At 41.8% G+C, this 25668-nt stretch overlaps 1 protein-coding gene across 25 annotated transcripts in view; it reads left to right on the top strand.

Moving 5' to 3' along the window:
* Phf21a (PHD finger protein 21A) overlaps positions 1-23023 on the top strand; it is a 176927-nt gene extending 153904 nt beyond the window's left edge. For 21 of the 25 annotated variants that reach the window (XM_074044690.1, XM_074044684.1, XM_020172362.2 and 18 more), the window contains 9 exons: positions 4707-4805; positions 7727-7778; positions 8522-8601; positions 9046-9106; positions 11591-11754; positions 18141-18296; positions 19874-19949; positions 20332-20435; positions 21766-23023. In XM_074044690.1, coding sequence (XP_073900791.1) covers positions 4707-4805; positions 7727-7778; positions 8522-8601; positions 9046-9106; positions 11591-11754; positions 18141-18296; positions 19874-19949; positions 20332-20435; positions 21766-22023 — 1050 coding nt within the window. In that variant the 3' untranslated portion in view covers positions 22024-23023. Of the gene's footprint in view, positions 1-4706; positions 4806-7726; positions 7779-8521; positions 8602-9045; positions 9107-11493; positions 11517-11590; positions 11755-18140; positions 18297-19873; positions 19950-20331; positions 20436-21765 lie in introns of all 25 variants that reach the window. The other 4 variants (XM_074044699.1, XM_074044700.1, XM_074044698.1 and 1 more) reach the window with 1 other exon arrangement.
* Positions 23024-25668: the final 2645 nt, after the last annotated feature.

The following is a 25668-nucleotide window of genomic DNA, read 5'->3' as shown; positions in this document are numbered from 1 at the left end:
CTTAATGAAACAACAAAAATAATAAATTAAAATTGTACATATTGAAGATATATACCAAAATGGTTTGATATAAATAATGAAATGATTACTATAGTCAAGCTAACATATTCTTCTTCTGCTCATGTAGTTGTCTGTTGTATGTATATGGTGGGGTATTGGATTTTTCTTTTTTCTTTTTTTATTTTATTATTCGTATGTGCACACAAGGCTTGGGTCATTTCTCCCTCCTGCCCCCATCCCCTCCCTGGATTTTTCTTCCTTGCTTCATGCAGGCATTCTACCACTTGAGCCACACCTGAGTCCTTTTGCATTTAGTTTGTTTTTCAGACAGGATCTCATGCTAACTTTCTCTGGGCTGACCTCAGATACAATCTTCCTACCTCTACTTCCCAAGTAGCTAGCTGGAATTCCAGGGGTGCACTACCATACCTGGCCCCAGCCCCTGGATTTTAACAAGTGCTTTTTCTGTACCAGTTGAGATGATAAAGTGTTTTCCTTGATTCCGTTCATGTGGCACGTTACACTTATTTTCTTACATCAAACTTCTCTTCCATTCCTATGTAAATCAACTTTGTCATGGTGTGCCATTCTTCTAATGCTGTTAGATTCAGTTTGCTAGTATTTTGTTGAGGACTTCTATAGCTATATTCATAATGAAAATTGGTCTGTTCTTCTGGTATATTTGTCTGGCTTTGGTATCAAGAGTAATGCTAGCCTCATAGAATGAATTAAAAGATTTTGGTTTTTTGGAAGAGTTGAGGTGGATTGGTACTAGCTCTTCTTTAACTGTTTGGTGGAATTGATAATGAAGCCATCTGATCCAGTAATTTCTGTTTGTTTTTTCAATCTCTAGTTGTTATATGCCTATTTAGTTTTCTATCTCATGTTTGGTCAGTTTTGGTAATGTGAGTGTTTATAGAAATTAGTCCATTTCCACCAGTGTCACCTAATTTGTTGGCATACAGTTATTCACTGTGTTCTCTTAAAAATCCTTTTTTACTACTGTTGAGATCAATAATAGTATCCTACTTTCACATTTTATTTTAGTTGTTATGTCTTCTTTCCTTAGGTCTAACCAAATGTTTTTAAATTTTATTATCTTTTCAAGGAATCAACTTGTGGTTTTGTATTTTTCATTGTTCTTTATTTCATTTATCTACACTCCAATCTTTATTATTTTCTTCCTTCTGCTAGCTTTGGACTTAGGTTTTTTTTTTTGTTTTTTTTTTTTTTTTCAGTTATTAAAGTTAGGTGATTGATTTGAGGTCTTCTTTGTTAATACAGACTTACTGATAGCTAAAAATGTTCCTCTTCACTTGCTTTTACTATACCATGTAAGTTTTAGTGTGTTGTGGTTTTGTTCTCACTTTTCTCAAAGATTTTCTAATTGCCCTAGTGATTTCTTCTTTGATGCTTTGGTGAAATCTGTATTGTTTAATTTCCACATTCTTTTGGATTTTCCAATTTTCTGTCTGTCACTGAGTTCTAGCTTCTATCCATGTGGTCACAAAAGATACTTTGTATGGTTTCAATCTCTTTAAATTTATTGTGGTTTGTTTTATTTTGGTGAGACTCGGGTTTGAACTCATGGCTTTGTGCTTGCATAGCACATGTCCTTGTGGCTCTACTTCTTGAGCCACACCTCCTGTCTACTGTGCTCTGGTTATTTTGGATATGGGGTCTCTCAGACTATTTGCCTGGGCTGACCTCCAACTGCAATCCTCTTGATCTCAGCCTCCCTAGTAGCTGGATTACGGGCGTAAGCCACCAGCGCCCCACTTGTTTTGTATCTTAAAATATGGTTTATCCAGGAGAATGTTCAATGTACACTTGAGAAAAAGTGTAATGTTGTTGAGTGGAGTGTATTTTATATGTCTGTCAGGTCTAATTGGTTTATAGTATTGTTCAAATACTTTGCATCCTTACTAATCTTCTGCCTGCATGCTATATTCATCATTTAAAGTAGGGTATTGAAATCTCCAACTATTATTGTGGAATGGTCAATTTCTCTGTTACTTCTTGAATATTTGCTTCATATATTCTGGGACTCTGTTGTATCTTCTTTTCACATTGATTTTTCTGACCCCATATAATAACTTTCTGTGTCTCTTGTAAATATTTTTGACTTGGGGTCAAACTTGTCTGATGGTAGTATATCTGTCCCTGCACCCTTTTGGTTGCTATTTACATATACTATCTCTTTTCAACTTTTCACTTTCAACCCTTTGCACCTTTCATTTTAAAATGATGCTTTAGGAGACAGCTTATTGTTAGAACATGTATTTTATCCATTCTATCACTCTGCCTTTTACTGGTGAGTTTAACTCAGATTTGAGGTGATTACTGATAAGGGCTTAGGCCATTTTGCTATTTTATTTTGCCTGTCTTAGGTCTTTTCTGTTCCTTAGTTCTTCCAGTATTACCTTCATGTTTGATCTTTTTCTGGTAGACCATTTTCATGTCTTCATGTCCTTTCGCACATATTTTATTTTCTTAATGGTTACTTTACATTCATAAATTTTTAAACAGTTTGGCTTGAACTGATCCCAAATTAGCTTCAGTAATATACAAAAACTCTGTTACTACCCACCCCCGTATCCTGTTGTTACTGTCACAAATTATATCTTTATATGTTATGTGCCTATTAATACGGATTTAAAATTATTGTTTTGTGTATTTGTGTTTTATGTAGGAAACAAAATGAGCAGTTACAAATCAAAACTACCATATATATATATACTGGCTCTTATTTTTGCCTGAGTAGTTGCCTTTACCAGAGTTCTTATTTCTCCATATGGTTTCAAGTTACTGTCTAGTATCTTTCATTTCATTATGAATGCCCCATAGCATTTCTTTTAAGACAGGTACACTAGCACTGAGTGTCTTCAGCTTTTGTTTATCTGGGAATGTCTTCATTTCTCCTTTATTTTGAAAAATAGTTTTGTAGTAGTTCTTAGAGTTCTTAGTTGATTATGTTGTTTTATTTTGTTTTCCTCCTTACTTTAAATATGGCCATCCCACTGCCCTCTGGTCTGTAATGTAGCTGGGTAGTTTGGCTCAGAGTCCCTCACAAGTTTGCAATCAAATTAGTTGGCCATGACTACTGTCATCTAAGGCTTAACTGGATCTGGGTAGTTTACTTCCAAGCTCAGTCACATGATTTGAAGCATGCCTCACTTGTTCACTGGTTGTACGTAAGAGGCTTAGTTCCTCACCACTTGGGCCTCTTCATAATGCTGCTCACAACATGGCAGCTGGCTTCCCCACAGCAAGGATCCATGCGAGGACGTCATCCTCTGATACTTCAGTTTGTTTGGATGCTTTTTGGTATTCTTTATCTAACACTCAGATAGTGTGTTCTTCTTGACTGAGAGAGATATCTGAGTGAAGGATTATTAAAGCTCAGTGAGCTGGAGTGGTAGGCCCTTCTGCAGAGGCATTGTGAACAATCCTCCTGGTATGTCATCTCCTTACTCAGAAGATCGATGAACTCTTTATTTACTATCTGCAAACATGAGCTACTCTTTAGGCACAAAGAGGTGCAAAAACAAGGGATGTATGAAGTAATCCCCACCCTCAAGTATCTTATGGAGGAAGACATATGACAGGATTCTGGTTGGAAAAAAAATGACAAGGCAGCATTCATGCCCCAGAGCAATAGTTGCCACATATTGACAGAGCTTATACTTTACTAATATATTGTGGAAAGCAGAGGGAAAGAAAGTGAAGTGTCATTGTAATAATGTTAGTTTTTCAGATTTAGTCAAATGTTTCCAGCATTATGATTTTTTAGAACTTTTGGTGTTCTTTTCATAGGCTTGAAGTCTTACACTTGGCTCCTGCCCATTAATAATCAGATCATTTCATTCTTATTTAATTACATCTGGTTACCATAGGGAAATACCATCCATATAATTTTTATCAGCTTTGAAAAAGTAAATTAGATTTGTATTTATAGTTTTATATCCACTGTTCTAAAATCACTTCGGTATTTTCAGAACTTCATAAAATGAATTAGCCATTAGATTGTGGTAAACAAAGTAATGCAAGCCAATATGCTTGCTACCATTTGTATTTGGAGATAGTAATGGAGCTGGTGTCTTTTATGTTTAAGTGGATGCTTTAGAAGAGGAGGTTGGAAGTAATCGGGGCCTCAGCCTCTTGCAGGATGGCCCTTCTTTGGCATCACGTCTCTCCTCTAATGGATAATGCAGGCAGGCTTTAAATATCCTGAGTAAGGGTCATTCTATAGTCTCTCTGGATTGTGATTTGAATTACGCTGAAGAAGATGTTTTCAGTATCATTCCAATATTAAGTATGCTGTGAACTAGAGCCTGACCCATATATAATGACAGTGACCTTATTTCTGGGAAAACCCCCATATCCTATGATATATTGCAATCAGAGAGCGCAACCTTTACTTCCTTATACACAGGAATTATACCATGAATTTTTCATTTTATATAATTTGGACAATTGTATTTATAGAATCATATTTATTCCAGTTGTGCAATCTAGTATCTTCGTCTGAGGCTTTCCATTTTACTCCCCCCAACAAAATCCATGATACAAATTCCTCTATTAATAGGTTCCACATTTAAGTATGTTCTTTTCTTTATTCTTGGCCATAGTTAAAACTGCTGTTTATTTTCATTCTTTTAATAAAAAAAAGATTTCTGAATTTTCATTTAATTTTTCTCTTCTAGACAGTTAAATCCCACACAGAAACAGATGAGAAACAAACAGAGAGCCGTACCATCACCCCACCTGCTGCACCTAAGCCAAAACGGGAAGAGAACCCTCAGGTAGGCCCATCTTTCCAAAGGCATGGCTTGGTCTGTGATTTGTGGTTTGTTCTCACGTATAGGATGGATACTTGTCTGTTTGTTTGTTTGGTAGCAATGGAGATGGAACTCAAGACCTTAAGCTTGCAAGACAAGCACTTTACCACTTGAGCCTTGCCCCAGACCTTGTGCTTCTATTTTATTCTTCATATAGGGTCTCACACTTCTGCCCAGGCTGTGATCCTCATAACTGTACCTCCCCAGTGGCTGGGATTACAGGCATTCTCCTCCCACCCAACTAGATGTCTGCTTTCTGAATCACTCTATGTCCCTTGTATTGTTCTGTCTTTTATTCAAGTGTTATTGCCAAGTCAGGTTGAACTGATGTAGAGTGTGGGTCTGTGCACTGTCATGTACACATTTTGTTATTTCAAAGGAAAAGTTTTTTGAAATGATGTATTTCATATACATCTTACAAATTTGAAATGTAAGAGTAATGATAATTCCCCAGGCATTCTGTTACATTCCTAGTAATGGTTACATTCTGTTTATCTCAGACAGCATTTGTAAGATGTCCAGTTCATTCAGCTAATGTGTGTTTGCATTATTGATTATAGTTGCTAACTTTGCAGTTTTGTTAACACAATTTTATTGCATCAGAACCCCAAACCTCAGTAGCTTGAAAGTGTTCATTGAAGCATAAAAGTAAGAATGAAAATAGTAATACTACAACTTAGGATAAAACTATAAATACAAATAGAAAATAAGACTGGTACAACTATAGAATATGAATCCATCTGTATGTCTGTAGACAAGAGAATATTTTAGTTTGATGCTTTTGCACAGAGCTATAAAATAAAAATGTGGACAGGTAATATGGTGAATATCTGATAGTTGGATTTTTATTAGACCAGTAATCCATTTCCCTCTGTCCTCAGTGTATTCTTTGTAATGAAACCATGTCAAGTAGTGGCATGAAGCCGTCAAAGCTTCATGTCATTTCTTTTATATAAAAAAGCAAGATTTATTGAGCTAGTCCAGGTTTTTCTAAAACAAGTACCAAATATAATTCTTTCTGATAAAAAATGAATTTTAAATTGTATATTTAAAGAAGGGATCAAAACTTGAACCAAAAAGAAATATTAATTATACAAATTACTAAGAAACAAAAAAATCATCCACAGAATTAATAACAAGTATCATGCTTGGTGGAGGAAAAAGAAAGCAGACTATTGGCACGATTTCCTATTAAAAGACACAGGAGGATATCCCACGTCAGTGCCACACACTGTGGGCAAGTAGGTGCCGTCCTGGTAGCAGCATATATGTCACCTAGTTGAACAGGATCATACCAAATTGAGAGTAAATCAGCTGTTTGGCATAAGTGGGATTTATGTGAAGCAAAGTTTCTTGACAACTTCTTTTTTCTGGTTGTCACTGAAAATCTCTTCCATAAGACAGGAGATTTTTTTTCATTTAATAATTATTTTATGAACTTGATCTAGACTGGCAAAGATGAGCTGCATGGCCAAGAAGGGTGCTGTTACTTGATTAAAAGAGGCTGCTTTATTTACAGAGAACATTGGTGAACAGCCTTCATCTTGATTATACTGTAAAGGAACAGTGCAAATTAGGAATGATGGTGGATTGGCAGCCACAGATTGTGTGTCATTCCAATATGCAGTATTAGATAACAGGTAGTACAACCAAGACTGCCTTTCCTGCCCCAGTGTGTTTTGCCTAGCATGGGGACAAGTACCCATCAAATTTTTGTAGGGTTTTGTTGTTGGGTTGTTTTTTCTTTTTCTTTTTCTTCTGTGCCAGGGATCAAATCCAGGGCCTCGTGTGTGCTACCACCTAAGTTTTTCAAATAAGAACACTGAAGATACTAATGAACATTCTGTGTTCTCAAGTGGTCTACTCATGGAGTATATCTTGAATAGGCTGAATCTGTTGCTTCACACCCAAGTATCATAATATTTAATGCTGAGGGTAAGATGTCAAGATTTTTAACATGATGGCACCACCTGTCTGTCATCCCAGCACTCGGGAGGCTGAGACAGAAGGATTGCACATTCTAGACCAGCCGAAACTACAAAATAAGGCCCTGTCTCAAAAAATATATATATTTTAAAGATTATACTATAGTATTAATAACTACAGAAGTGTATCTCCTAACAATTGATGATATTCTTTATTCATTAGAGAAGGAAATTTGTCTCATTTAGAAACCATGAGCAGTGGTACAACAGAAGGTGAAGACATTTTTCATTCTGCAACCAAACAAGAAAAGAATGGCAATCTGTTGCTCTTTCCAGCTTGAAGTATCTTAACATTCCATCTTTGGGGTGCAGTACCCTAATCATCCTTGCTTCTGATGGAGCCCTCAGGGTAGTCTTAGGAGAAATTGCTCCATGATATTTAGGTCCAGGCTTGATTGAAAATCATAGTTTTAAAACAGAATCATCTGCTGTCATTCCTAAAAATCAATAGTTTTGAGTTAGCATTGTCTAGTCAGTGACAGTAAACAAGTGAGAAACCTCAACCTACTCATGATAAGTGAACGTTTGGAATTTGGAACTTGTTGTATGGTAGTCTTTTGAAATCCTGCAGTTTTTTTAGTATGAAATTCTCTTTAAGAGGATTCTTCTGAAGAAGGAAAAGAAAAAAACAGTCACTTAAGATGTTGATTTGTGACATTGAAATAATGGAAGACGTAGGCCCCCATTATTCTCTTTCAGCCCTGTTGGACTAGAGAATCTCTAGGGGATCTCTGGAACTGTCCAGAAGGGAAGCCACCTGCTCTTGGTTCCTCTGAATCCAGCTTCCATCAAATGGCCAGCCTATTGGGCCAGCTTTCCCTGGTATCTAGCTTGGAACCTATGATTGGCTTTGTGAGAATCCAAACTGAAGTACATGTTTCTTTTGTTTCTCTGGCACAGAAACTTGCCTTCATGGTGTCTCTAGGGTTGGTAACGCATGACCATCTAGAAGGTAAGAGAAGATATTCTTGGCACTGCTTTCTTTCTGGTGCACAGCTTTGTTCCTGAAAATGGTGTTGAATTCCTAGAATAGAACATTGGAACACAAATAGAGGATGATTCAACCAGTGTGGACTTTATTTCCTTTAGAGGAAAAATTGCTTGTCCTCTGTATAATGTTCAGGTCCTTCCCTTCCTAACATCGTCTACACTCCTATCCTAGGCAAACCTCCCCAGCTGCTGAATTAAGGTGACTTCTGTTCCCTGTAGAGTCTTTCTCATTCTGACAGCATGAAGTAGCAAGAGCTCCGCTGACAAGCCCTTGTCTGTATTTTGTAGTCATTCTGGGTTGTCGAAATCTTACGGACTGTTAGAAAAATTACGCCTGTCCTGGTTATTTAATTTAAAAATGGTGAACTTTGATTACTGGTCTATGGAGAAAGTCCATCCAGACCTCTGTACACAGCAGTCTAAAAACAAATCAGGTCAGCTTGTTTCTAAGTGTAGACTACTGTGAACCCTCAGTCATAGAGAGCTGCACCATGGGACAGTGTGGTCTTGCTTTCTGAGAGGTGAGAGTAGTGAGTCCTCCATATTTGCCTTTAAGTGGTGTGCTTGCTTCTGTTGAAGCGGCAGTGAGGCAGACTTTTCCCTGTTTCTGATTCGTTACAGGAAAACCAGTACATAAAATAGAGAAATTTAGTTTTTTAAGTTCTTCATATTTGTCTTCTAATCTAAGCCTTTTCTCTTCCCAAGAAATCCAAAGCAAGAGACAAGAGCGAAAAAGAAGAACAACAGCAAATCCAGTGTACAGTGGCGCAGTCTTTGAGCCAGAGGTACTCCTAGCCAGCAATGCCCCTTCCCTCCCAGTTCCTGTTTTATTCACTTGTTTAGCACCTGTCATCTGAAAGCCTGCTTAAGAGCAGTACCCTGATTGTACTTGACCAGCTCTGTGACATGCTGGATTTTCTCTGCGTAACACATTTTTGAATTTTTATTATTCACTACTTACCCTTCCCCTTAGGTTTTTTTCTAAGTTTGAGCACATACAAACCTACCTTAAGACTTTAATTCATCTTGACTTCACTATACTGTCATCTGAAGCAGAGGCAAACCTTTCTGGAATATTCTCTGAGAACCAGATACATGTAATAAAACCCTTTAGCATTGAGACCTTGGTATGATTAGACTAACTAGTTGGCATATGATAGGCGTGTTGTGCTCGTGTTAGTAATAACCCTGCTTTTCAGCCAGTCCTCTTCCTTCTTTAATCCTCAAAGCGTAAGAAGAGTGCAGTCACATACCTAAACAGCACAATGCATCCTGGGACCCGGAAGAGAGGTGAGTATCTTTTTATATCCCTGCCTTGCTATTGCTTTTGCTTTTGTGTTGTGTTTCTTCTCCCTCCCTCCTCCCGTCATCATAGAATCTGGCTCTTCTATCCCTTGAAAATAATTTTGTTGTTCTCTGGGAACAGGGTGAGAAAGAGAGAAAGAGATTTCTTATTAGAGTTTTGAATGTGAAATCAAAAGCTCACTTTCCTGGTTCCTGGCTAAGCTGACTCAGGCAGATGACTTAAAACAGCATTTCTGCCCTAAGCCTTCCAGGCCATCCGTGAACAGTTCAGTGAGCAGAACATCATGTGAAAGGAAGTGTTTTAGCATGGTGAAGCAGCTCAAGCACTGCTGTTGCCAAAGTGTTCCTAATAGTGTCTTGGCCATGCTGCTGCCAGTGAGGGTAGAAACGTGACTATGTTTCTGTGAGCATAGACTTTCCAGGAAGGAGGAGAACACATCTCCAGTCAAGGGAGCAAAGTGCACTGTCAAAACAAGCTCCCCAAAGCAGACTCTTCTAAAGAGTTTTATTCCCAGCTTCCAGACCATCCATGGGCATCCACCTTAGTCTTAGGTAGGGCAGAAAAGCCAGCAGCAGCTGCAGCAGCAGCATCTCTGTACAAGCCTAAATAGGTCTTAATAGCTCAGGTTGGAGCTCATAAACAAGGTACTGAAATCGTTCTTTGATGTCAGTAATACATCCCAAGGTCCCTTTCTCCACATGGCAATGTGTCCCTGAGTTACAGTTCCAAGCTGGAAAGGTTGCAGAGTGGATTAGCATACTAAGTTTTGCATGTGTACACACAATCTCAGAGCTTCCAGTGAAGCTTCAGAGGTCATCCAGACCCTTTGTCCACCTTAAGCAGGACAACAACTATACCATTACTTTCCCCTTCCCCCAAAGAAGATACCATACCTACTCTTAGTGACCTGTCACATTTCATCAGTCCTGTCCTTCAGGTAACTAAAAATATTTAGATGAGAACCCCTAAATTACTGCTTTATATTTGTTCTGGCCCTACAGTAAAGAGTGCCCTAAGTTATTTTTTGTTGTTTTGTGTTCAGCTATTTTTTAGTGACCTGTGAGGCAGATAAGAAGCCCCCAGTCAGAGGCCACAATTAGTTGGCCTGCTGGTAGACAGTATCTGCTAAGAGGACAGGGGTTAAATGAGCCAGGAAGACCTTGGTATCTCTTGCCAAGGTCAGAGGATAAAAGCTTGCATTCACATTGCCTGAGATGTGCCTTCTGAGGGTAAACAAAGAGTTCATCTTGCTTTTCCTCCTCACAGCACTAAATTCCCTAGAAAAGACAAACCAGTGTGATTTGTCTGTATCCTACAGACATTGCCAGTTTAACACAGGTAATATTACTGTCATGTCTGACAGAATCATGACTCTTGTGCGTAATCCTAGTATAAACTATAACCACTGACAGTCACGGTTCTGAATACACTGTTCACCAGTGCTTGTAGGCAGTCTGCACCTCTCTGGCTCTTTTTTCTCCTCTTTGGAATGTTGAGTTTATATTCATGATCACTCACAGTTTAGAAGCTGTGACCCTGGCTCTTGGAAGATAAGGATCCTGACTTAGATGTGTGATAAGAGTGACTGCACTATACTTCCTGTACCCCTGGGGTTCATTTGTAGATTCCTTGTAGAATGAGTTTGATTCAAAGTGCTCTGCCTCAAATCAGGATTCTCAGTCAAAAGTGCTATTGTCAGGGTCTTTGCTGAGACTTAGAAGAGCCCCCCACCTCTTAGACATGAGTTCACCAGACTGTTCATGTTGTAAAACAGGAAGACAGCTCTTAATCTACTGAGAAGGGTATTTGGGACTAGAAATACTTAAATTAATTATTAAACCGAGAACATCTTGTTACTGGCATTCCACCTACTCCCAGAACACCTCTCTCAGTGCTCTAACAACCGGGGTGAGAATAGTTGACTTGGATTTTGCCTCCTCACTTTGCAAAAGGTAGATAGGAAATAAATGGAAAAAAGTAGAGCTGCTAAATAAATCCATTTGTGGGAACTGAAGAACATTGCCATAAGAGTGATAATTACAGAGAAACAAACCTCAGTGAACAATATGTAAAAGGGATGAAAAAATAAATTCTGTTCTGGCCTTAGGCTCCCATTGGACTTTGACATCTTGGTTCTTGCACAAGAAATCTCTCAAGTTGTAATAGTCCAGGAATGGTACCATAATCTGCCTAAGGTGGGGTGTTTTTATATAAGCCAGCAGCACCTTCTGTCATTCTCCAAGGCACTCTTCTCCCTTCTTTTGGGATTCTTGTAGTTTTTCTAATGACGTTTAAATCTTTGCTTCTCTTCCTTCCTTGGGACTGTTGTATTAACCTTCTGTCTGCTACCTCACTTCCTTTTCCATGCTAGCCAATGAGGAACACTGGCCAAAGGTATGTAAGATCGTTTCCCCCCCCTCTCTTTCCCTCCCCTTTTTTTCCTTTTGTTCCCTTCTCTTGGTATATAGGTCGTCCTCCAAAATACAATGCAGTGCTGGGGTTTGGAGCCCTTACCCCAACATCCCCCCCATCCAGTCATCCCGACTCCCCTGAAAATGAAAAGACAGAGACCTCATTCACTTTCCCTGCACCTGTGCAGCCTGTGTCCCTGCCCAGCCCCACCTCCACAGACGTAAGTAACCTGGGGAAGTACACTCTCTTTCTGAGAGCCAACCTTGGGAAAGCCGTTGTCCTGTGTTGTCTCCTTGCCAACTTACACCTTCTCAACTAGCCCTGGAGCAGCAGTAAACCCTGCAGAATGCCTTGCGTGCCACATCAGATAGACCTCTTCTGGGGTCCCAGGCCTACCATGTCCTTGACAATCATGTCGACATAGCACCAGGGATTAGGGTCTTCAGAGTCTGAATTTGATCCACTGTGGATGAGTTCTTAGAAGAGAAATGGTGTGAAAAGTCACCTCATGATTGAGAGGTTTCTGTCATCAGTGTTTTGGGGTGGGGACATGAACAAAGCAGCCTCAAGCACAATTCCAGAAGTGGAAGTGTTCTGTAGAGCAACTTTATTTAACAGAGTTGATCAGAAACAGGGTCCTGAAAAAGAGTCAGATACTTAGTAGCACTTCACCCAGACACTGCAGGATTGTGAACTTGTGCTCTGATTTGTTTAAATGAGCATTTACAAAGCAGTCAGTTCGCTCAGCAGATAATTTAGCACCACTCTGCTAGGCAAGTGCTGTTCTTGAAGCTAGGGGTAGAGCAAGTAATAAAATCAACTCCTTGCCCTCAAGGAGCTCATCATATTCCATGGGAAGAGGTAGATTATAACTAAATGAACATATAATCTGTCAATTAGTGATTAGTGTGATGAAGAAGACAAATGGAATAGATAATGTAAGTCACTAGAGAGCGCCACTCTGATAGAAAGTGAAGGAGTGAACCATGGGAGCCTCTGGAAGAAGAGCATTGTTTTTCATGCAGAGGGAGCAGCAGTGCAAAACCGTGGCTGAGGTAGGCACGGGCATGGCATATTGAAAGAAAGAAACAAATGAAGGCCAGGATAGTTGGAGCAAAAGACGTGGGGCCAGAGCAGTGTGAGGTAAGACCCTAGAGGTGGGAGGGCTACTCATACAGGGCTTTGTGACTGTTATTCTAAGTAAAATGGGAGCCTACTGGAGGGTTTTAAGTAAAGGAATGACATAATTTTCCAATTATAAAAATTTCAAGCCCCCAAAAAATCATAAGTATAATGAGCAAATATATACCCTTCACCTACATTCACCAGTTGTTAACATTTTGCCACCTTCGTTTCTCCCCCTACACACAGGCACACACACTCTTCTCTTTTTTTTTCTGAGCCAGTTAAGAAATTGTAAGCTTCAGTGTATATCTCCTACAAACAAAAATATTTTTATATAGTCATCATCTGTTTATCAAACAGAGAGCATTTAACATGGATAAAATGTTAGAATATAATACACAGTTCATATCAGATTTCTCCAGTTGTCCTAATAATTGTGACTTTTTTGTTGGGGGGGAGCAGTTACCGGAGTTTGAACTCAGGGCCTTGCACTTGCTAGGCAGACATTCTACCACTTGAGCCACACCCCCAGTTAATTATGATACTTTGTGACGCTTTGACTTTGTTTTTCCTGCTCTCGGATCCAATCCAAGATTACTCTTGATAGTCTTACTGTCATGGTATTACCTCTTTAGTAATACCATTATTATTCTGAAACGGTTTCTTAGCCTATTTTTTGTCTTTCATAGTATTGGTATTTTTTAAAATAGGCTAGTTGCTATGTAGAGTGCTTGTGCATTTGTGCATTTGGATTGTGATTGTTCCCACAGAATTGATTCAAACAGGCATCTCTTTGGAACACTAAGTGATGTGGGGGGGTTCCTTAATACTTCACAGCAGGAAGCAGGCGATGCCAGTCTGTCCTGTTGTTGGCAGTGTTAATTTTAATTCCTTGAGATCGTCTTCATCTATGGAGTTGTTTTCTTGTAAGGTCTGTTCTCCCTCTGGTTGGGCGACAACTTTGAATCTGTGTAAATGGTAAACACCCAGTTTCCCACCAGACTCTTACCCAATAATTCTAGTCTCCTTTGATGATTCTTGCCTGTATTGAGTATTTTAAGGTGTTAGTAAAATCAGACTTGATTTAAGGAGCACCGTGCCTGGAGTATGGAGAGAGAACTTTGGGACCAGTGGGATGGAAACAGAAAGGCTGGTGAGAAGGCTGTGGCATTTGTCCGAGCAAGAGATGATGTCTGGGCTGAAGGGGTGGTAGAAGTAGAGGTGGAGAAAAGCAGTCAGGTCTGCATATATTTTGAGGAGCCAGCAGGATTCTTAAATGAGGTATGAGAAAATGAGGATAATTAAGGGTAAATCTAAAATTTATGGCCTGAACAACCAGAAGGATGAAGCTGCTGTTTACCGAAGATTATGAGAAAAATAGGTTTGAAGAGAGAAACCAGTAATTTCATTTTGTTCATTTTCCATTCTTTTATGAATTGCAGAGCTTGTTGACTATTTTAGATAAAAAATTCCTTCAACTTGAAGGTTTTCAGAACTTTCTAAAGACATACCTATCCCTAAGAGAATACCATATGAACATTCTGAGTCAAATTCCAGAGGCAGCAAAGGGAATATTACCTTTGGAGAGGTGGGAGTCATTGAAGAGTTCTGGTCTCTGACAGAGTCAGAATATAGCTAGACATAGCCTATGACTATAGGCTATGTCATCCTGGCTCTGAAGGTTTAGCATCTCATCCAGCTTTCCTAACTCGGCATTAGTAGTTGTTATAGGTCTTCTAACCTGCCGTTAATGAGCACCAGGAGTCCCTGGCAGAAACCTCATTTTCTGGCACCAAAATTTGTGCCATCTTCTCTCCAGTTCAAGTGTGGCCGAAGGGATCAAACCTTGGTAGTATTCTCTCTGAATTGTACACAAGTGCTGGGGGATAGGTGACCTTGTCGGTCTCTTTCCTAAACCATGTTGCTGTAGTTAGGTTTTTGGAGTTGGCAGGGTTTATAGTTTTCTTTGGAGACTTAGACCCAAAGGATCCACTCAGATCAAATCATGAACTAAAAGCTCTGCCAGATTTCATCTTAAAATGCAAACATTGGTTTTTTTAGAACTGTGAAGATAAAATAAAACTTTTCTAAAGTCCCTGAACATGCTCAGAACTTCCTAAGTTAAACCGAGTGGAATTGATTTTTTTTTCAAAGATAATTGACTTTTACTTTTACAGTATCCCAACAGCAGTGGTGATTAAAATCAGCACGCAGAGCTCTGGATGTTTGCTGCTGGGTAGTGTAGCCTCAACAGCATTAATTAAACAGTAACTGTTGAGAGCCAAGCATTTCCTGGGGATCAATAACCATCTAGAAGGACTTGGTAATACAAGACCCAGCCAGACACCGATCCTCAGGATGTGCCTTGTTTGTTGTTATCATCATTTTTATAAGAAAGGAAGATATGTTGACACAATTATAAAACTTTTTAGCACACAGTGAAGTTGCAGTTGACAGAACCAGCATGTATCCTGAAAACATGTTCTTATTTCCTAGTAAAGAACCATGGGCCAGACATCTTTCAGCTTACCGTTTTGTTCTGATAATAATTTGATTAGTCACCGAAGCTAAGCCTCCTGACCCCTTGTAAGGGCCTTCGTGAGACTTCCTTTACTCTCCTTAGGCAAAGAACCTACTCTGTATGGATGAAACATTTTGGCGTTTTATTTCATTTTTACCGGGCAGAAGTTCTCAAAACGTGCTTTGGAGTCCCTGAACCTCGGGGGATTATAAAATCAAAACTCTCCATGAAAATGCTGCAGCGCTCTCTGCCATTTCCATTCCCTGGACACGTGTGATGGGACAGCCTGTAGGAAGCAAACTTGTGATTTAAATTTCTACTTGGAAATTTCTCAGCGTACTATTTTTATAACTTTCCACAGGGATTATTTCAGAGTTAAAAGTTTTAAAGCTTCTAATACAATAATAGCAATAGATACAATTCACATAACCAAAAGTCGAGTTTCTCAGTAATTTTAAGTATGTTAAAGAATCCTGACACTGAAAATATTAGGAGCTACTGCTTTTGGATTTGTAAACAGGCCAGGAAATTTTCTTCCCTTTAGAAACTGAAAGAAAACCTTTGGCTCTTGTTTTCTGTGCCCCCTGCCTCCCCTTCTTGTTGTTCTCCTTAATTGGGAGTGAAGGAAAGTGAACAGAACTCTTACTCCCCCAATCCCTCTGAAAAAGGTGTCAGTTCATCTCACTTCACTTCTACCACGGATGACTTTCTATGGTTCATGTAAAACAGTCTTAAAACCATACATTTTTATAAACTTCTGAAAGATGCAAACTTACAACCTGAAGCTAAGGTTCAAGAAAGACTAGTTCTCTGGGCTGGTGGAGTGGTTCAAATGGTAGAGTGCCTGCCTAGCAAGCGTGAGGCCCTGAGTTCAAACCCTGCCAAGAAAAAAAAAAAGACTAGCTCTCCAGAGAAGAAAAAGTACCCCTTATCCTATTTTAAGAATGAAAGAAGTTAGCCTGGCCCAAAAGACCAAAAATCGTATGTTCTCCCTCATATGTGCACATTAGATCAAGGGCAAACACAACAAGGGGATTGGGCTTTGATCACATGATAAAGCGAGAGCACACAAGGGAGGTATGAGGATAGGTAAGACGCCTAAAAAACTAGATAGCATTTTTGTTGCCCTCAACGCAGAGAAACTAAAGCAGATACTTTAAAGCAACTGAGGCCAATAGGAGAAGGGGACCAGGAACTAGAAAAAAGGTTAGATCAAGAAGAATTAACCTAGAAGATAACACACATGCACAGGAAATCAATGTGAGTCAACTCCCTGTATAGCTATCCTTATCTCAACCAGCAAAAACCCGTGTTCCTTTCTATTACTGCTTATACTCTCTCTTCAACAAAATTAGAGATAATAAGGGCAAAATAGTTTCTGCCGGGTATCGAGGGGTAAGGGGGGGGTAAGGGAGGGAGTGGGGGAAGGTGGGGAGAGAAATGATCCAAACATTGTATGCACATATGAATAAAATAAAAATTAAAGAAAAAAAAAAAAGAAAAGAAAATCCATGGTGCAAACAGGAAAAAAAAAGAATGAAAGAAGAAAGTCGCTGTTGATCCAGGGATGAAACCTATTTGGGGCCCGGAAGTTAAACTCTTAGGCTACATTCTCATGTAATATTTTCACACATGTAATGAGTATCTTTTATTGTCCCAAAATAGCATTTTCTTATTAAAAAGAAAAAAATTAAAATCTGTCCACACTACATTGTACCGTAGAGCTTTTGTCTAGTTTGCCAGATCCCTAGTGAGTTACAGAACATGTCCTTTCCTTTAGAGAGAGAATGTATATCCATGAAGATGTGTTCTTTCACTGTTGTGGTGGTAGAAGTGTGTTATATCATAGGAGGGAGCTGAATGTTCCTCTCTGTATCATTGCTTCCTGCATAAAAGTTCTCAAGAAATCTTAAAGCAGCACATTGTATTGACTTGCTGAATAACCTCTGGCTTGTCCCTTCAGTCTTTTCCCTTCCTTGGTGTCCTGGCATTATCAGCAGTTTTAATCCTGTCTAGAGAACAGGCTAGGGATTGACTTGCTGCAAGATACCTCTTTAAGAACTCTGTTTTTTTCCTCTGTGTTCTCTCCAAGTTTTAAATAGATCTGCTTTTTTTTTTCTGATGGTACTCTTTGTTCAGAGGGCTCCAGCCGACTTACCTGAGTACTAAAACTCTCATGATGGAGGGTGGCAGAGTGGACTGGGGCTGCTTGACTTTTTCCACCTGGAGAAGTATTTAATAGGGAGGAATAAAGCCTCCCAGAATAGAGCAGAGTAGAGTAGAGTAGAGTAGAATAGAGTAGAATAGTCCATCGAACAGCAAATGCCAAGTACTGATTTTAACACCATTGTCAGCTGCTGCTTTGGCTTCCGAAATCCTTCATGTTAGAAAGCTTATATGAGTTCAGTTTGCTCCTGACTCAGTCTTTTCCCATTTGGACTGTTGCTGCATTTTTCCCCCAATTAAGCAAGGAGTTTAGCAAATCTTTCATTTCCTGTCCGTCTTTCCCAGTCCTTCTATACCTGTCCCCTACCTCTACCAAATGATAGGTAACAAGGAGTGTTTGTATCATATTGTGAGACACTTTGATGAATGGATATCAGTACTTGTAAAATTTCTGATGTGTGGGTTGGGCTCTTACTAAAATATAATAAATGCTGAGCCATCACCTGTACGATTAATTTTGACCCAGACAGCTACAGAGCTTTCTGGTAGGCTCTCATTTAAAGTTAAGAACCATGCCTCCACCCACCTTGAGGAACCTGGGCTGTATGGAGCAGGTGAAGGCGTATGCCCTTGGCAGTTCATACTTTCTTTGAACACTAATGTGTTGGAGGGCAAGTCACTGTGCCATGGCAGCTAACTGTCCTAAAGCATATATATGCATTCATAATGTACATGTTAACATTCAAATTTTTACCTTTTTGTCCTTTTTCTTACCTTTCCTCTCAATTTCATAGGGTGATATCCATGAAGATTTTTGCAGCGTTTGCAGAAAAAGTGGCCAGTTGCTGATGTGCGACACATGTTCCCGTGTGTATCATCTGGACTGCTTAGACCCACCTCTAAAAACGATCCCCAAGGGCATGTGGATCTGTCCCAGATGTCAGGACCAGGTACTGTGCGAGCCTGATGGATGCGGGTCTGTGATGAGAAAGGCCAGTACCCCAGGAATTCCTTCTGTAATCCTGGGAAGTGGGATTCTCTTTTCCTGCTCATGCCGCTCCAAGCCACACCTTCCTGTTTCTGGCGCAGCCATCATACTGCCTGAAGTGGAGAGACCTTAACTGCTTCCTTCTGTCTGAAATGACTTGTCTGTTCTTAAAAAGTCAAGACCCTCAAAAATTCATTCTGCCTTATTCTCTAACAATGGTCTAAATTGAGTATATTGGGATTTTTTTATTTTGTATTGTTTTGTTTGAGACAGGGTCTCACTGTATAACTTAGGCTAGCCTAGAACTCACTATGTAGCCCAAGCTGGCCTTGAATTCACAGTCCTCCTGCCTTGGCCTCCAGAGTGCTAGGATTACAGGCATGCACTACCATACCCAGCTCAGTATATGGTTTTATTTGTTGTAATAAAATCCTTAAAGGAAAGTGCCCAATTGATTAATTCAAATAACAACTATTTCACTTTTAAGTTCTGTTGTCCTCAAGCTCAGAGAACTAACTGTAAACTGTCTTGCTATTTCATAGACGTAAAGGCATACATACTAGTTAATTGTCCTAGCTGCCTCTCCCCTTTTCTGTTTGGTTCTTGGTCTCTTTTTTTCAGCTATGCATATATCTTTATGTCTTTGTAAACTATGTTGTCATAAGCTGTCTCAGAGTTTTTGGAAATAGGCAAATATAAATAATAAATTAGTCCAGTAGCTTAGCAAAAGTAGAGATCCTGCTCAGTTCCTGATTTGAGAGAATTCTCGTTTCCCCTTTATCTATTTTTTCCATTCTAAGGATCAATCCCAGAGCCGGGCACATGCTAAGCAAGCACTCTGCCACTGAGGTATATCCCAGCCCTTAGTTTTTTGAGACAGGGTCTCTTGTTGTAATCCATGCTGGCCTTGAACTCATAATCCTCCTGCCTCATCCTCCTGAGCACTGGAATTACAGGCATTTGCCACACACCTGGCTTGGTTTCCCCATTTAATTTTGGTCTCATTCCCACTGTCTCCAGTAAAGGAGGACATCCGTCCTCTTTCTGTTTTCTTCCTGAATCTGCTTTATGACCCTCCAGTAATCGACAGAAGACCGAGGTTATACTGCAGAATTTGGAGCTGATATTTAATTGCCTTGGTGAAGATGTCCTTGAAGGATCTATAAAGCTGAAATTGAGTCAGGTAGCCTGTGTCAGGTCAAGAAAAATTACTGCTGTGGTAATGCCACCATGCTGATGTGCAACTTTTGGCAGATGGTTCTAACTGTTGGGAGTGGGAGGCATGTGGGTGTGGAAAACCCACCCAGCTCCCAGCCTCTTTCTAAGCCTGGCTACAAGTGCCTTGGCTTTTGACGCCTCTGGACCTCATTCTTCCACACTGATATTTGGAACTTTGTAGTCCAGAAGCTGTAGGCTAGGATCTTGCAATACTGCTCCCAAAAGCCCTTCTTGGAGTTTGTCTGTCAGTAGCCACAGGCATTGGTGCTTGCTGTTACCCGGAGATGACCTCTCAAGGTAAAATTCTAAAATTCTTTTCAGATGCTGAAGAAAGAAGAAGCAATTCCATGGCCTGGGACTTTAGCAATTGTCCATTCCTATATTGCATACAAAGCAGGTAAAGTTTACCCACATCCATTTTCGATAAGGTCTGCCTTAGAAAAAAAGATTGGAAAGCAATATTTGTTTTGTTTTCAAAGGAAAAGCTAAAAATGAAAACCGTCTATTGAATGAAGTAGACAGTATATGTACCACCTCTTAGGAAGGAAAAATGAAAAGTGTGGTGTCTTAACGCATATAAAACCCAGCCCAAACCATGGGTGATTTTCATGGACCTGGAATAAGGAAAAGTGGGCAGGTTCTGTGCCTGGGCTGTGGGACTCGGGGCACTTTGGAGAGATTATCTGCTTTGGCAAACATTCTAAGCACTGCAGTCTTTCCAAAGAACTTATTGTTAAGGACCATTCCTTTTTCTTTTTCTTTTTTTTTTTTTTTTTCAGCAAAAGAAGAAGAGAAACAGAAATTACTTAAATGGAGTTCAGATTTAAAACAGGAACGAGAACAATTAGAGCAGAAGGTGAAACAACTCAGCAATTCTATAAGTGTAAGTCAATCTCCTGCTTTCAGTGGTTAGACACAGACCTAAATGTAGACCCTTTCATAGTCATACCAACACCTGTGGACCCAGATGCCAGCTCCGGGCCTTGTGTTTTATTAACGTGATCAACTTGGGCAGGTGTGAAGTTTGCCTTCCAGGTGTAGTGGCCAAGCGCTACATGTGCCTTATCCAAGTCCCAAAGCCTCCTCCTGGCTTTAATGTGAGCAGGTTTTCAGTCTCCAGGCTGCAGGGATGAAATAGCAGCTGTAGCAGAGTAGCATCACCCGTGTGCACTCCTGAGTTATTGGGAAAAATGTAGAACCTCACCTAACCCTGGGCAGACATAGGTCCCCTTGTGTGACTCTGTCGCCTGATCTAGTGGGTCCGTCCACGTGACTCTTCCCTCACTCCCTTTTTCCACCCCATGCTGATTGTGTTTCTGTTTTCCTGACCAATGGGAGCAAGAAGGTTTCTAGACAGTAATAGGACTGTGAGCCCTGCCTGTCCACATGGCAGGAGGGTTGTATACTATGGGACACAGCCCTTCCCAGCAGGAGCAAGATTTCTTTTTCATTGAGTAGGTTGCCCTTGTTGGAGTACAGTGGCCTTGGCTCTCACTGATACCAACTGCTGCTGTAGACTTGGTGGCAGTTGAGCTGTCCTACTCAGCTGCCTTCTCCTCACAGTACCTACGTGTACCATGCAGATTTAGCATCTCTTTCTCTGCCTAAAGCAGAAGCCAGGAGCTGTGAGAGGCTGAGGGCAAAAGGGCAAAAAACCGCAAGTCAGTGACCATACAGGAGGGGTTCTGTTAGCTACAGTCCTCTGGCCTTGAGCTGTCTTAGGTTTCCTAAACATTACTGACCCACCCAGACCCTGCCTCTAAATTCTTACTGAGCAAATGATCCTCTGCAGATTCTCAAGTTGAACCCAGTTAGAGCTCTGTCCAGTCCTAAAGACCTGCCCCACCCCCCTACCCCACCACCCCTCCCCATAGCATGGGGGACCATCCCAATACCTGCCCAAGCCAGTTTCAGGGTAGCTGTGGAAACTTTGCTTCCCATGGCTTTTATTTATAGTGTTACAGTGGTAATGCAAGTTTGGTTTTACATGCTAGTGTCCAGTACTGTGGGCTTTTAGCCCATTCACTTCCTCCTTCTCTTGCCTCTTGTGCCCCCTTTCTTTGGGTAGTAGCCGCCTACACCAGGTAGAACAGGACTGATTCTAGGAGCTGCACACTGTCCAACAGGGGTTCTTTTATGGAGGGGCCTCCTCCCCTCTGGGGCTGTTAGAAAAGCAAGAGGCTCAGTGTTCCCACCCTTCTTATTTGCTGTAGAAATGCATGGAAATGAAGAACACCATCCTCGCCCGGCAGAAGGAGATGCACAGCTCCTTGGAGAAGGTAAAACAGCTGATTCGCCTCATCCACGGGATCGACCTCTCCAAACCTGTAGACTCTGAGGCCACTGTGGGGGCCATCTCCAATGGCCCGGACTGCACCCCCCCTGCCAATGTCGCCTCCTCCACGCCGGCCCCTTCCCCCTCCTCCCAGAGCTGCACAGCGAACTGTAACCAGGGGGAAGAGACTAAATAACAGAGCCCTCAAGGAGAAGCCACGGGATCCCGGCGGCAAGGAGACAAAACACTGAAGACTCTAGCAAAGCAAAGCCGGATTTCTTCTGGAAAGTACAGAATTCTTTTGGTTCTTTGGTTCCAGAGAGAGAGAAGATGCTTGTGCCAGGTGGCACCCGAGTTTGCCAATTGATCCTTCTTATTCTGTGTGTACAGGCAAAGATTGGACCGTGTTACATGAAATAGTGCCAGCTGGAGGTTCTTTGCCAGCGCCATGCCAAGTGAACTAATATATTTACTCTCTCTATTATACACCAGTGTGTGCCTGCAGCAGCCTCCACAGCCACGATGGGTTTGTTTTTGTTTTGTTGGGTGGGGAGCAGGGACGGGTGGAGGGAGGAAAGCAGGTTTCAGATCCTTATTTGCCGAGCCGTTTGTTTAGGTAGAGAAGACAAGTCCAAAGAGCGTGTGGGCTTTCCTGTTTCTAAACTCTCACTACTATAAAACCAAAAAAGGAAATCGAGATTTAACCAACCCTAGTGCCCAGAAAAGGGAAGGGGAGGGCTGGGAGGGAGCAAGGGGTGGGAAGGTTTATCACATAAGCAGTATTTACTATTGTCTGGGGGGTGGGGGACTAGTGCAAGGAGAGATGGACACCAAGAGCAGCCACTAGGTTCTTCTCCCCAGCTCGCTCCTGCCGCGGGTGCCCGCTTCCCTCCCGCAGCCTCAGGCAGTCCTTTCCCCTTCTTGATGCATCGCTCATCTGCGGTGGTCCCCTAGTCCCTCCCTCTTGGAGAACAAGGCAAGCTGGACCCTGCTGGCCTTGCAGAGGCAGGGAAGAGGGGGTGTGTGTGGTCCAGGAAGGAAAAAGGTAGATTGGTGATTCTACTTGAAAAGAAGCTCCATCCCTTTCCTATATTTATAAGAAGAGAAGGTTCTGAGCGAAGCAGTGCGACCCAGGTGTGTGTGAACTGAATGGAGAAGTCTCCTTTTCTTTTTTTAATTTCATTTTGTTCTTTTCTTTAAACAAAGTTTTATTTTGTTGTTTATTTTACATTTTGGTAACAAAAACTAAAATAAGGAATAGAAAAGCTGTTTTTCAGGCTGACAGTCCAATTAAGGGTAGTGAGACCTTGCATGGTAGAATAGGAGTCATAGTGTCAGTGAGGTCCAGTGAGTCTTTGTGAGTCCTTGTGTCATCGTTTGGGCACTGTTTTTTTATGCAAGGGCAAAAAAAAAAAAATCTTTGTATCTGGGGAAAAAAACAACAACTTTTTTTTAAATTAAAAAAAAATAAAAGATATTGAGGTCTTCCTAGTGTTACTTAAATTAAGATCAAGGTAAGAAACATTGTAAAAAAAAAATTACGAAAGTGCTATTTGTTTCCTAAAAACAGTGATTTCTATTAAAAAGGTGTCAGAACTGGAGAAAATGGCGTGTAGTTATAATTTTTAGCGCAGAGCCTGCTGATCATGAAGACGCTTTGGTGTGTCTATGTCTCTAGACTGGTGGCCAGTCTCCACTAAGGGCCGGGGCTCTCCCCGCTTCCTCCTTTCACAGCAGACTGCGCTCTCTTCTCAGTACAGGGATCTCATCTACAGTTTTTGAAGCCCAGATGGAGTGTGTGTGGTGTCAGGGCCCTACCCATGGTCTCCTCAGATCTTGCTAGAGCAAAGGCTGGTGCCTAAATAAGATCCTTTCCTTTGGTGCTGCTCTCGGTCTTTCAGCCACCAGCATTATGAGTGCTTGGGGGTGCCTCTGAGGGGACCAGCTAGTGAGACTTGAGGTTCATCCGAATGGGCACCTGACCTTGGGGAGGATGTGTGGTGTGCAAGCTGGCTGCATCAGAACAAAGGAGGAAGGAGATGATGTCTTGAAAGTACAGTGTCTCTTAAGAGTCCGCACGGCCTTCTTGTCTGTCTTGCCTTTCAAGAGAGGTCCGAAACTCCAGCCATTTTCTTTGACTGCTGGCTCCAGGCTACAAAATCAGAATTCCCCACTCTACCCACCCATACAGTTTCCTGGGCTAGAATCGAGGGCTTACCTTGGCTTGGCCCATTTTGCCCTTTCCTTCTTGTTAAAACCAGGGTTCTCAAAGGCTCTGATCATCTCTCCCGTCAAGCCATGAAGGAAGTAAATTGGTGAGATGCTGTGCTCACGTTGGAGACCTTTGTCAAGTGCATGTCCCTGGCTGAAGGGATGGAGGCTGGGACTCTGCACCTTGGCCAAGTGGCAGCATCTCTCTGGAGCCTGCCCAGGCCCTGTAATGGCCAAAGTCTAGGAGCAGCAAGAAAGGCCTCTTAGCTTCTCCCTTGCTCAGTTAGGCCCAGAGAGACAAAGGTTGGCCTGCAAGTGCAGCACAGGAGGTTCTTAGAGGAAATGAGGCTCGTCCATGGCAGCCTCTTCATTCATCTTCCCAAGGTGTCAGAAGACGAAATTCAGTTTGGCTCACAGGTCTCACAGGCCCTGGCTATGGACTGGTGAGGGGGACATGGAACAGCCCCCTTTTCTCATTGAGAAACCAAGGTGCTACGTCTAGTCAGGGAGCTTTGGAGATGCCTGGACTTGTTGGGGAAATCATTGGCGGAGGATCAGATGCACTTGTCTCAGCTCTCCCATTGGACTTGTCTGGACCCACAAGCTGGGGATTGCCACACAACACCTACCATTTCTGGAAAGAGGTTGGGAAGCCATCATCACTAGATGTCTTTGCCCCAGAAGAGCTGCCTGGAGTTAGCTACTGTGTTTTCTCTGCTTTTGAGCAGTGTCATGTACCTTCTTCCTGAAGTTCAGGTTTGAGCTGCATTGTGAGTCAGCTGGGTGGCATACAGAATGCAGTCTGCCCCAAGCCTCCATTCCTGGCTCAAATTCCACAGCCACTGCTTTACTATAAAGAAACAGCCCTGGTCACCCCATCTGCTTTCCCCAAGTCCTGCAGAGATAAGAGCTCCTCCTTGTCCCCCCTAGATCTGTGGGTATCTGTGACCACCTAAGACACATACTCCAAACACCACCCCTCTGAGGTGCCTCCACTTCCTCCTTCCTCTATCCTCTGCCCGGTTTTGCTGTTTTGATGGCCACATTTGTGAGACCAGCTGGCGCTGCAGTTACTTCAGAGGGTCCTGGATCAGGAGTCCCTTTGTCAGTCCTGATCAGGGATATATAGGGCCACCAGAAGCAGTGAGGTCATCAGCTTTCATCCCCACCCTTTGCATTCTTGAACCTCCAGGGCCTGTTTCTTTCTGTGAGCCTGCTGGGTCTTGTCTCACTCCACTGAACTCATCCTCTCTCATTTCTTCCTTCCTTGCCAGGCCCTTGGGGCAAGCCTGCTGGTAAGACCTGACCAGGAAGACACAGGGACAGTCCCTGGCGGGCCTGACCTGTGTGGGGCCTGTCTCTAGCACCTGCAATGTGGCCTGGGCAACTGCCAGCTGGTCCCATCTCAGTGCCCAGTTTCCCTGCATGGCCACCTCTCTGTCCCCTATGCTTCTTGGCTCAGGCCCAACAGGTGGTGAGAAGGGTGCACATGTGTCCAGCCCTGCCCCAGGGTGGTCATGTTTCCAGGTCTCCCATTTCTGTACATGGCAACAGCCTCTCTGTCACTCTGATCCTTTCTTGGGGCTACCCAAGCCTCCTTGTCTCATCACCAGCCCCAGCTCACACTTTA

Source organism: Castor canadensis, chromosome 1, assembly GCF_047511655.1.
Source record: "Castor canadensis chromosome 1, mCasCan1.hap1v2, whole genome shotgun sequence".
Classification (NCBI taxonomy): domain Eukaryota; kingdom Metazoa; phylum Chordata; class Mammalia; order Rodentia; family Castoridae; genus Castor; species Castor canadensis.
This window is presented reverse-complemented; position numbering and strand designations above follow the sequence as displayed.